Raw genomic sequence first — 12,110 nt, 5'->3', positions numbered from 1 at the left:
AGGGTTTTTCAGAAATCGAAAGATGAGCGATTCGAATCATTTTCGTGATACTCGAGATAGACCCCACAAAAATGAATGTGCTTGATACGTGAAAAACGATCTGTGACGAAAGGTCTTTCGATTAGACTCCCCCATGACAAATTGACAGACCATTATTTTATTTTTTTTGGGTACACATACAGTAGCGCGTCACCTCCGTCAGAGAGTATTGCCCCATCACACCACACCATTATCTGTAGGGACTCCACCGCACTTACGTCGGGGCCGAAACCAAGGTCCCACCACGCATGAGTGGTGTTAGAAATATGTTTAGCCTCAATAAGAGTCTATGAAAACTTAAACCTGAGTTTTGTCTAACCAAGTTCAAATTCTTAACCACTGAACCAACCTCTCGTCAGTATCGAGAGAACATTCTGGTCTTCATTCTGCATCCTTAGCTAGTCAGCCTCTTTGTCTTCATCTCTGATATAGTATTCGCTTTTCGTAAAAATTCTTTGCAAACTGCAATCGGGTCCCAACAACTTTTCCTTTATGTTTTGTACGTAGTATTTTGGGTCTCAGGTGGGGTACCTTTGACCCTCTTTGTTTTCCATCCTCAGACCTCTGATTTTTGAATTCTGTTAGGACACGCCTAAAAATGTTAGCTCTCTCCTAGGATAAACATAACAAAGATCGGGTCCTAACATAATATTCGATATCTCACTATTTACAAACTGAAACTTTTAAGTAAATTTGAGTTCATCCACGTTATTTCGGACCCCAGTGATCATGTGGCAGACTCTCTGCAATTTACTCCGAAGAAATTGGGTCTTGAACATGCAGCGAGCACAAACTCCTGACAAATTCCTTGGCTCCAATTTTGGATACAGAAACAAGATAACAAATGCACCAGCATGTGTATTAGTAATAAACAAAACCAATACTTGTAAAATGAGGAGCACAGTGTGAGTCGGATGGGAAGATTCGAATTTCGAAGGATACTTTCTTTTCGAATTTTTTTTTTACGTGCGTAGGCACGTTAGTAGTCCTTCACAGAACACTTGCATCGTATACGATTTGAATTTGCTCGTGCTCGAGAAAAATGGTTTGCGAATATCAGAAAGCACGTTTCGAATGATTTCTCAAAAATGGAATACTTCTTGGAGAAACTCACCTTGGAAACCAAAACAGTTCAATTTTTGTGATTGTCGAAAAATAAAGGAAAATATGAACTTTCGTTTTTCTTCTTTTTCATGGGTTGGGCCTCACAACCCAAATAGTTACCCTGCCTCTGCACCAATATTGTAGTTCTTGAAGATGGGCCACAAGGCCCACGATGACTTACATGGCTGTTCTGGGCCATCCTTAGGCTGGTCTGAGCCCATCGTGTGGTCTAATCTGAATATGCTACGTTCACAGACAAATTGGGACAAGGACAGCATAGTCTTCACCTAATAAGTCACACAATGCACGTCGGGTACGTGAGCGTAAAAACGTCTTTCAAATATATTTCAAACTATTAAAAATTCGTTAGAGCGAGGATTGAGAGCCGGAGCAGATGAGTTTACGAAAAATTATGGGACTAGGATTTTCACTGCGAACAAACGAGGAAAATGACATATACGAAAATAATTCTAACTTCGCATAATTCTGAGACATGCAGAAGCTGAAACAAAGATCTATCGTAAGGTCTCGAATTAGAGATGCTGCTATGCCAGTTGATCAATCCGCTCAACATATATTCAATCGGAAAAAGAATTAAGCAATCGTGTATTAGTTATTCTATTCCAAAACTACGACTGCTCATCATAGGGAGCGCAACACTATGATCCTCGATCGCGAGTAGAACTTTAGACACGACCCTACGTGGAGATAAAGTTCTCGAATCTCTTAATTGGCATATGATCAAAAGTTTGTGGAAATGTTTTATAATGAGAAAATTTGACAACCATCATGTGTTTCCTGTTTTGGATTCTCGCCTTGACAATTGGGTTGTGATGAGTTTTGGGCCTTTTGGCACTATATTTCTCTCATTGAAACAATTTCCATTGCACCTAAAATGCAATTTCTTGATTTATATTTGGAAAATATATAGTGGATAAATGTACCAAGTTTTTTAAAAAAAATTCTCAATCTACACAAAGAAAAAAACTTCATCGAATGTCTATTCTTTGCAATTAATATAAGTTCCAAAATCAATAACTATATTTAACAAGGAATTGAGCGCTGAAGTTCGTGAAATTTTCTTAAAGTCAAGAACATTTGTCTGTTTGTTTCTCACTTTCATTTTGTTCAATTATATTTCTTTTATTCTTTTCGGATCTATTCGCGTAAAATACTGACCTACCCATCAGTCTAACTATTCTAATTTCTAACTACTTGTACACACGATTTAAATGGAAAATGATTTTTGCACTTCCATTCCTTATAAGGGATTTTTTTTTGGCTAAATAAGTTAATTGGCTTATTTTTTTGTCTTTACTCAATCTTTTTTCGTATTTGTTAGTTTTTCGTCGATTTTTTTTTTTTTTTTTTGTAAATTATTGTGTTCTCATGATGAGAGAAATCCGAGAAACAAAAAATTACGATTGATACACAATTTTTTTAAATAAAGACAAAAATAGGCTAAGAAGCCAATTTTTTCATTTTTATTCAAAAAATTAAGTTTAGATCATAATTTTTTACTTTTTCGATTTCTCTCATCGAGTCGAACCAATAATCCAAAAAAAAATTGATGCTAAATTAAAAAATGCAAAAAAATTTAAATTAAATAAGCCAATTGACTTACTTAGAAAAGAAAAGAAAAAACCCAAATGTACTCTACAATTTGTTTTTTAATGCTATATACAAAAGGGGTATAAATGAATAAAATTGGAGACAAAAATCACCTAGTACTTGTTTGTTTTTTTTTCTTTTCTTGAGCAAAAAAAATAACCTTGTACTTATTTTGACTTTCCACTTTCATATAAAAGCACCGCCTTTGTTTTTTTCCAATTAGGGCTTAGCGTCTCCCCTCTCTCCACTCCTCATTTTCATTAATCAAGTTTGCGACGCCGTCTCTCTCTCTCTCTCCGATATAAATAGTAAACCCTAACCACTCCAGCCGTCGAAACCCTAGTGGTTCTCAACCAATCCACGGCTTGAAACCCTAGGGTATCTCAACTTCCTAACGAAGATCGATTCAAACCCTAACGAAGTCTCAGCCGAGCCCCGACGAGCTTGGAAGATCGATCTGAGCTCTCGGCGTGCTTCTTTGAAACGGGTGTGTAAAGAACTAATCTTGTTTTGTTCAGTCGAATTCATTTGATGGACTGCTCCTTAAATTTTCCCCAACTTAATGGGATTGTACTTCTGTTCTATTATTTCTTCGCAATTGATTTATTTCCTATATGTGATTTATTGTGAATTACCATTTCCAGGTGGGCATATATCATTCGCTGGATCTGTTGCAGTAGCTATAAAGGTACTCACTTGGCGTTTGCAACGTTTATTTGCTTGTCTTTGGGTACTACTTAGATTGCTTCTTTTCATCTGTGGTGCTGTTTTTGGTTTTCCTTTTGAACCTACCTGTTGCTGCATGTGAAATTGCAATTCGGTAGGATGAAGTAGGAAATTTTACGGGAAACAAGGGCAGAGTCCGGGCAACCGCCCTACCCAAGTTTTTAAAATTATCTATAGTCATATTAGTATTTTCTCGAAAACATCCAAAATCATATTAGTTCGTTCGCCTGACGTTTTTTATGAATACCTAACACCTTCCATCCAAGTTTTTTGAAGAAAAAGTCCATAATCATCCTCTAGCAGGGTTGTATGCATCTATTATGGTAGGTTTGGTACTTACTCCTCGAAAGGCATAGGATGCATAAGTGTATCTACAATTATGTATGCTTGTATTTTTACAATTGCATGTATAGGTTGATTAGAAATAGTTACGATAACTTTTTTGACATTGTTTTTTGGCTTGGCCACCCAACGGTGAAATCGTACGTCCATCCTTGGTGGGACCTGCTTGTCACTACCTTATTGTTTATCTGATGCCCGTGATTTGTATTGGAACCTGAAACATCAAAACAAGGTAGTTAGTTCTGCGTTATATCTACTGTTTGAAATTTTGAATGAGTTTTTAGTTGCTGCTAATAGATCATTGGTTGGTTTGATTATACAGAGCACTCTCCAGTGTGGTATTTAATTATGCTATTTGCTATGCTTTGGACTCCAGTTACTTGTCGATTGTGTATTTCTCTGTTCTGTCCCTGCAAATATTCCAGCTAAAGTATTAGTGATTTTTAATGAAGTATGACTGTATGAGCAACCGTTGAAACAAAATTGACAAATTATGGGACTTTGCTAATGAAGATGAGCAGCTGCATAGAGTATGTGGGCTGCACCCAAGACTAGCAAGAGAAATACCAAAATCTACGTTATATTAGAGCTACCTGGTAAGAACCCACATGGTAAAGAATTTATTAACAGCAGCTAGAAAAGATTGCCGTAGATTTGAAAAGTGCGCCCAGCAGCCCTAACCTAAGTGCAAGGCTAGCCATGGGTGCACTCCTGGCACTTGAGATGCTGAGGCAGGGTGAAGAAGCGCATGAAGTGTGCTCCTTGTCTTAAGCTTCAAGCTCTTAAAGCATTTGCTTTATTTGGATGACCTGGTCATCAACCAATGTTCTAAATGGCAGCCGCCGGCGCTCAGCGCCATGATTTCACCCTTAGCGGCTCATTCGGCTGATAGGGAGATTTGGTGGAGCTTGGTGGCCGACTTGGCGGCTAGGCAGCTAAGGGAGATTTGGCGGAGCTAGGCGGCCATCTTGGCGGGGCTTGTTGGAGCTTGATTGCCTTAAAAATATCTTTAAAAAAATATTTTGGAAAAAACGCCGAATCGCTCGGCGGCGGGTTGCCGCCCGACTTGCTCTGAGTGCCATCTAGAACACTGTCATCAACCACTGGAGTCTAGGTTGGATAATTGAAGCGGGGACTTACTTTTTTGGACCAACCAAATCAGGTTGTTAAATTAAACAACGCCTTGCAAGACTACTATATCAATTCCAATGGCAACACCAAAGACTTCATAGGCAACCCAAAGAGTTCCAAGTCACCGAATACAAAATGAGAAAGAAGAATGTGAACAAATGAAGTGGGAAGATGGAGAGTCAAAACGGTGGGAACAGGAACGTGTGGATGAGTATCTCAAATGACGATGAAGAAGAGGGAGTAACTGGTTGTGAGGCATGGCTGCATTTTTTGCTGGATTATGTTTCAAAAACCGAACATTAAAGCATTAAAGTTTGGTGGATGGATAGACGATGTGTTAATAATTAGTACAAGATATTAGGTCATTTGATGTTATGTGCGAGGATGTTTGATGTCTTAACTTTTAGAACTTCAAAGATATTTGGTGATTTTAGACGAAGCCCCTCACCTCGTGCTTTATTGCTGAGGGCAGATGGGACCTTAGTGACTCATTGTGGAATTGCACGGCATACCATAAATTTATTGATAAGGTTTATGCTTATGCAGTTATTATTAAGTTCTAATTATAAACCCATTCACTCCTTTGATGCTATTGTCATTTATACTTTTTAACTTTGGTATAAACTGTACTGATTGGTATTCCTTAGCAAAATGCAGGTGGGCTTGTTGCAGTTTGTCTCTTTAAGAGTGCCAAAAGCTGGACTGTAGCTTTTAGATATTTCCATTGAGAGAGATACATTTCTGCCATTTGCTTCTCTATTTCTCGTGGGTTTCTTCGTTTATAGAAGATGATGGCTGCCCAGAGAAGCATTTTGCTTATTTCCTTTTCACAGGAGATTGTTGACGGAGAGCCAGTCTATTTTTCCTCTAATTGCCTTCCAGTCAAGGCTTCTAAATTCGAACCCGCTGGGCATGCTTTCCACTCCGCTGCTCTCAGGCTTCTCGGTTGGTGTGAAAAAGAAGATGATGATGTTGATAAGCAGAATATGCCCACTGATAAGGAAGATGCATATGTGCCATCATCCACGTCATATGGCACTAAAGGTAAAAAGAAATCTGGTGCTGAGGGAAAGCAACAAGATCATTATGACTTGCTCGGTTTGGGCCATTTAAGGTACCTTGCTACTGATGAGCAGATAAAAAAGAGCTACCGTGAGACAGCTTTAAAGCACCATCCTGACAAACAAGCTGCCCTTCTTCTTGCCGAGGAGACTGAAGCAGCAAAACAAGCAAAGAAGGATGAAATAGAGAACCACTTCAAGGCTATTCAAGAAGCCTATGAGTTGTTAAGTGACCCTACGAGGAGAAGAATTTACGATTCCACGGATGAGTTTGACGACGAAATCCCTACAGACTGTGCCCCTCAAGATTTCTTCAAGGTATTTGGTCCCGCTTTTATGAGGAATGGGCGGTGGTCTGTTACCCAACCTGTTCCCTCTCTAGGTGATGATAATGCTACATTAAAAGATGTGGATAGCTTTTATAATTTCTGGTACAGCTTTAAGAGCTGGAGAGAATTCTCACATGAAGATGAATTTGATCTTGAGCAAGCCGAATCTCGTGACCATAAGAGGTGGATGGAAAGGCAGAATGCTAAAATCACAGAGAAGGCTAGAAAGGAGGAGACTGCACGGATACGTGCTCTAGTTGACAATGCTTATAGAAGAGACCCTAGAATCTTGAGAAGGAAGGAGGAGGAAAAAGCTGAAAAGCAGAGGAAAAAGGAGGCTAAATATCTGGCTAAGAAGTTGCAGGAGGAAGAGGCCGCTAGGTTGGTGGAAGAGCAGAGACGAAGGAAGGAAGAAGAAGAGAGACAAGCTGCAGAAGCTGCTTTACATCATAAGAAGACAAGAGAAAAAGAGAAGAAGCTATTGCGCAAGGAGAGGACCCGTCTTCGAACTCTTTCGGCGCCTATTTTGTCGCAGCATCTGCTTGGTATTACCGAAGATGATGTCGAAAATCTTTGTACGTCTCTTGAAATTGAGCAGCTGAGGAATTTGTGCGACAAAATTGAGTCAAAAGAAGGGGTAGAGCGAGCAAAACTCCTCAAAGAGGCACTTGGTAGTAAAAGTGACTTGGAAGAGCAGAAGCCAGACAAGAACCCAAAAGAAAATGGCTCTGTACAAGTTAACGGAAGTGTTCTGTCAAGCGGTGGGGATAAAAAGGAAAAATTTTGGGTCAGGGAGGAGATTGAGCTTTTGAGAAAAGGGATCCAGAAGTACCCTAAAGGAACATCTAGGAGGTGGGAGGTTATTTCAGAGTACATAGGCACCGGAAGGTCTGTTGAGGAGATTTTGAAGGCCACCAAAACTGTTCTTCTCCAAAAGCCTGACTCCGCAAAGGTTTTTGACTCATTCCTTGAAAAGAGAAAGCCAGCACAGTCCATTGCCTCCCCACTTACAACTAGAGAGGAAGTAGAAGGGGTTTCTACCAGTAATGGGCCTGACGATAAAACTCCTGATGCTACGAAGGATAATACTAAGGAGGCTATGAAGGATAATGCCAAGGAGTCTTCCAGCAACCAACAACTAAATGAAGATGTTGTTAATGCAAATGTTGTTTCGTCGAGTTCAGACCAAGATGTGTGGTCTGCTGTCCAAGAAAGGGCCCTTGTGCAAGCCCTGAAGACATTCCCAAAGGAAGCTAGTCAGCGTTGGGAACGAGTTGCAGCTGCTGTTCCTGGGAAGACTGTGAATCAGTGCAAGAAGAAGTTTACATCGCTGAAAGAGAGTTTCAGAAGTAAGAAAGTTGCAGTTTAACTGTTCTATCATATCGGAGTTCAAGTCCTGATTATGCAGCTAAGGTGAAAATTCATTTTTAGTAAGATTGTCTGGTATCTTTAATTAAAATCATTATTTTTGTCTTCCATGGTAGTAATAGGTTAATAGCTGCTATACTGTGGAGGGCATTTTTGCCGTGGTTTGATATTATCCCTTTCTGTTAGTCTGCTATATACAGATGTTTTTTTTGGAAGGTAGAGCTATTATTAAGATGATTATAAAAAGCGATTCTCGTCTCCACACTCTCAGTGGTACTGATGATAAATCTGATGTTCTTATATTTCGTTATTGTCCAAATGTTACTGTTTTTGAAGCCTATTATGTTTTGAGATATTGTGGAGGAAACCTTCTCAAGCTGCCTAATTAGTTTTGGAACGGTTCTTGTCACCTATTAAACATATTGGTTATATTTACTTACGTTCCTCACCAACTGAAAGTATGAAATTGTCTTAGTGTCTTGCCTAGTGAACATATTGGTTACTCCTTCATTTTCCATTTAAATAACTGTGAGTGTGCAAGTTCTGCAAAAGAGGGAAAAAAACTAAAAGGAAAAGGACAAATGACCAAACAAGATATGGTTTATGAACACTGATACTCCTTCACATTGAAGGTGTCTTTCTTAACCAAAAGAACATGGGGTGCATAAGTCAGTGGCTAGCATAGTTTCAATGGTCCAGTGGTATATTGGTATTCCTTGTCTGCATATTGGTATGAGGTCTTGAATAGGATCATATATTTATGGTCATCATCTACCCGGTAAAATTTTTGGGCCCAAATCATATATCTTCATGTATATTATTTTTCTAAGTGGCAGATGCAATACCATGGTGACGTGGTATTACTAATCCTATCCCTGTTATATATGCCTTCCCGTTTGTGAACAATGGGCCTGCAGCGTTCTGGAACTGACCTGATTTGTTACTTATGCCTAGATTTTGGCTGCTATTCCTATCAACTGAATGCATTAGCCTAGTATGTGGATGATAATTTGATGGAACGCCCTCTGGTTGGTGGTACGTGCAAAATCATTCCGAAATTTCACCTAATCCTTTCTGCATGTTTATGGACTTTATAGGATGTGAGAATCTATTCACAGAAAAGAAATGATTTCATACATTTGTTGTCTTATGGTTGGTGGTACGTGCAGAATCTTTCTGCATGTTTTCTCATTATTTTCCCTAAAAAGATTACTTTCCTTTGAAGGTGTATCAATTTTCGGTCTGTCTCAGCAGCTTCTGAAGCTCAAGCTGTGCTTGTTTGGTTGCAATTCTGAAACTCGTTCGCTTGATATTTTTTTGAAAAAGTATACAGTTGTGTATCTCTTTGTTTACGTGCATGCATCCTCCTTTTTTTTCAGAGTCCTCTTTTGCGAGTACATAGGAATATAACCATTAATCAACTAGGGTAGTTCATTTGGTCACTCTTGTACACTTCCATAGAGAAGGTCATGGGGTTGGTTCTTGCCAAAAGCAACGGTTAATTGTTTGTTTCTCTAACGGCTCTTCAGTTTAAGATTATGGGTTTATGTCCCGTCTAAAAAATTTCAAATACTTGTAATCTTCTATTGCTTTTAATAATTAAAATTACATAAGAATGTTAACTACGCTATTCATGTGCATGAAATTGGATTTATGTGTCTATGGCCATCCTGATGTAGGTCGCGTGATGCGTGTGCGTTACCGCGGGTGAAAGTACTAACGAGAGTGCAGACGTGTCTTTTGAAAAATATCCCAAGCTATTGAAATTAGCGGAATGAGGATTGAGAGCGGGTGCGTAAAGCGAAGATTGAGAGCGGAAACGACTAAATCTACAGAAAGCTTGGGTGACCTAGATTTTGGTCATTATATGCTAATTATGCTTTAACCTCCACTCATTAGGGGAGTAATGGAGTATATGTAGTTTTAGGAAAAGCATTGGCATGTCTTCATGTCCTTTTCTCCTTGGCTTTACTTTATGTAACATCAAATCTATTGCGACAGCGTTACATGAGTAGTAGTACTAGTAGTAATTTGGCTGGGCCATGCTGAATTTGCCTTTATTATTCATTATTTCCAAAAGGATCTAAGAAGAGATTATCCATCACATCTAGTCTATCTAGAGGTATTTTGTAGTACTAATTTAAAAGCCAAACCAAAGTTAAATGGAATTAAGTTAAGAAATAGTATATGAAAGTCTTTTATAGGAGTACTGCCATATATGATTACTGCGAAAGTGACTTCCTATGTATGAGTTGTCAAGTGACATCAATCCAATAATTAAAACTTTTTAAGTACTTCCAAAAGGACATGTCATGTTATAATTGGTGCTGAAATTTTATTGTATTTGATATCTAAATAAACATATATATATATATTTGTATGTGTATATATAACAAAGAAGATAGACCGATAAGCATTGATATCATCACTAGTAGAATGGAGCAAATATCTTGAATGGATCAAACGAAAATGATCAATTGATTTTTGATAATTACTGATATTTTAGATTAGATATCCGTTCCAAAATGAGTGACTTTTTTGGGAAAGTGCATCATTTTCAATTACTTATATATTTCAATATGAATATTAAAAAATATGCAATATAAATATTATTTGATAAATTTTAATTAGTTCTATTAAACAAAATTTTCAAAACTTCATAAATCGAAAGATATAAAAGTATTTTGAAATGACATGGAGTCCCAAAAAGATCACGTTAGACTCAATGTTTTGGAACGGAGTGAGTAAGATTTTGGTGACATCATCTACGAAGACTCAGTGTTTTGGCTAACAAAGAGGAAAGTTTCTTCAATTTTTAGATTGCGAAGAGACCTGTATTTGATGACCAAAGTCGCATCTCATTCTATTTATATATGTTGTATCTTTTTGTTCTATGAATATAAAACTAAAATATCCTTAGTTGATCACGTTACTCAACAACTACATTTTTTAAGGTTCTTATGCATATTACCAAACCCTCAAACGAGCAGAATTTAGGTTGGATATTAGTAAAAAAAAATGGGATCAAAGAGGATTATATTCTATAATACGCTATTAACATTGTGAACTGAGATCCCTTTTAATTTCTTAACAGGACCGGACCCTCCAATTTGCATTTGTGGGTTGTTTCGGTGTTCATTTTGTTGATCAAAATTGTTTATATCTCGTTGAGAGCAACAATCACGTTAAATAACACGCAATCAATAAAATATTTATCTTGATAAAAATATATTTAAACCTGTGCCTGATGGTCTAAATTCCAATTTATTACTAGTACTAGTACTTACAGGAATTTTTGTCCTAATGATTTTACACGAATCTTGTGGCCAGAAGCAAATAAAGCGACGGGGATCCACTCTGATAGAAAGGATCCGCAAGCGATAAGGACGTGTTTGGGATGTCTGATTAGGTGGCTTCTTTTGGTCCACTGCGAGAGAAGCAATGGAAAAATTGAACGTGTCCATCTTTTTTCGGTCCAGCAAAAATACTAGGTACAAAGAAAATTTGTCCCGAAAAGAACAATTAGTGGTTGAGATTCACTTTGATACGTGGAACCTAAGCATCAAAGTGAATCTTAACCACTGATTACTCTTTTTAGAACAATTTCAGAGTTAAATTTCTGTGTACCTAGACTTTCTCGAAAAATGCTAACCACCACCTTATTGACAGTGGACAATAGACCCAAAATGCATTGATTGTTGTAAACAGTATAAAATATCCGTGATGTGTATTTAGATATGTGAAAATACACGTTAAAAATTGTGATATATTGTCTTTACATGTCTATTATCTATCGCTTTATATTAGTGGTTTGCAAGTGGACAATATTTTTGGGTTAAAGAATAAGAATGAATAAGGTGTGGATATATTACGAGGGAAATTAGTTAAGAATGAGGAATTAACTAAGGGTGAATCTGGTCTGTAGTTGGAATGAATGAATAAGAGTAGGTGTATATAGGAATAACTTGAGACCTTACATAATTGCCCATTGTAATCATCTCAGAATACAACAAAAGTTCAAGGAGATTTGAGGGATACGTCGGTAATTTCAACGATCAGAATAAGTTTATCCGATGAGGTGGGGTGGATTTTGCTATGATCCAGGCATGGTCTTACTACATTGTCTCCTAAGCAATCCACGTCTAAAGATGGAATCAAACACACAAGATTAGAATGAGCCCGGGTTAGCTTCTCCCCAAGGCCATTATGCCCCCCTTCCTGCCCATCCACTAAACGGGCCGTAACGTATTAAACTTGCTTCTTTTGACAGAAATTCTATAAAGTAAAGGAAGCTGGTTTTCTTAAAGAGGATAAATACTATTCATCCCGGTGAAAACACTCCACTCTTTCGTGTGTTTAATGTTGATATGAATCGTTCATCTTGTAGATCCCACATAAT

The 12,110-nt window shown here is 37.9% G+C and overlaps 1 protein-coding gene across 2 annotated transcripts; it reads left to right on the top strand.

The window, feature by feature from the left end:
- Positions 1-2,957: 2,957 nt before the first annotated feature.
- On the top strand, positions 2,958-7,998 carry LOC131322892 (uncharacterized). 2 transcript variants are annotated; one of them, XM_058354453.1, is made up of 3 exons: positions 2,958-3,241; positions 3,399-3,442; positions 5,611-7,998. In XM_058354453.1, the coding sequence occupies exon 3, from the start codon at positions 5,742-5,744 to the stop codon at positions 7,710-7,712; it is 1,971 nt and encodes a 656-aa protein (XP_058210436.1). In that variant the 5' UTR covers positions 2,958-3,241; positions 3,399-3,442; positions 5,611-5,741; the 3' UTR covers positions 7,713-7,998. The 2 variants fall into 2 exon arrangements, with proteins under 2 accessions (XP_058210436.1, XP_058210437.1); XM_058354454.1 differs by lacking the exons at positions 2,958-3,241; positions 3,399-3,442 and adding an exon at positions 4,395-4,418.
- The last annotated feature ends 4,112 nt before the right edge of the window (positions 7,999-12,110 follow it).

The sequence above is a fragment of the Rhododendron vialii genome, chromosome 4a, assembly GCF_030253575.1.
Source record: "Rhododendron vialii isolate Sample 1 chromosome 4a, ASM3025357v1".
Lineage (NCBI taxonomy): Eukaryota > Viridiplantae > Streptophyta > Magnoliopsida > Ericales > Ericaceae > Rhododendron > Rhododendron vialii.
The sequence above is the reverse complement of the archived record's forward strand: the minus strand, read 5'-3'. Positions and strand labels throughout refer to the sequence as shown.

Bases quoted from the DNA above. Each gene is read 5' to 3' on its own strand.
- LOC131322892 (XM_058354453.1), top strand. From the start codon at position 5,742: ATGATGGCTGCCCAGAGAAGCATTTTGCTTATTTCCTTTTCACAGGAG.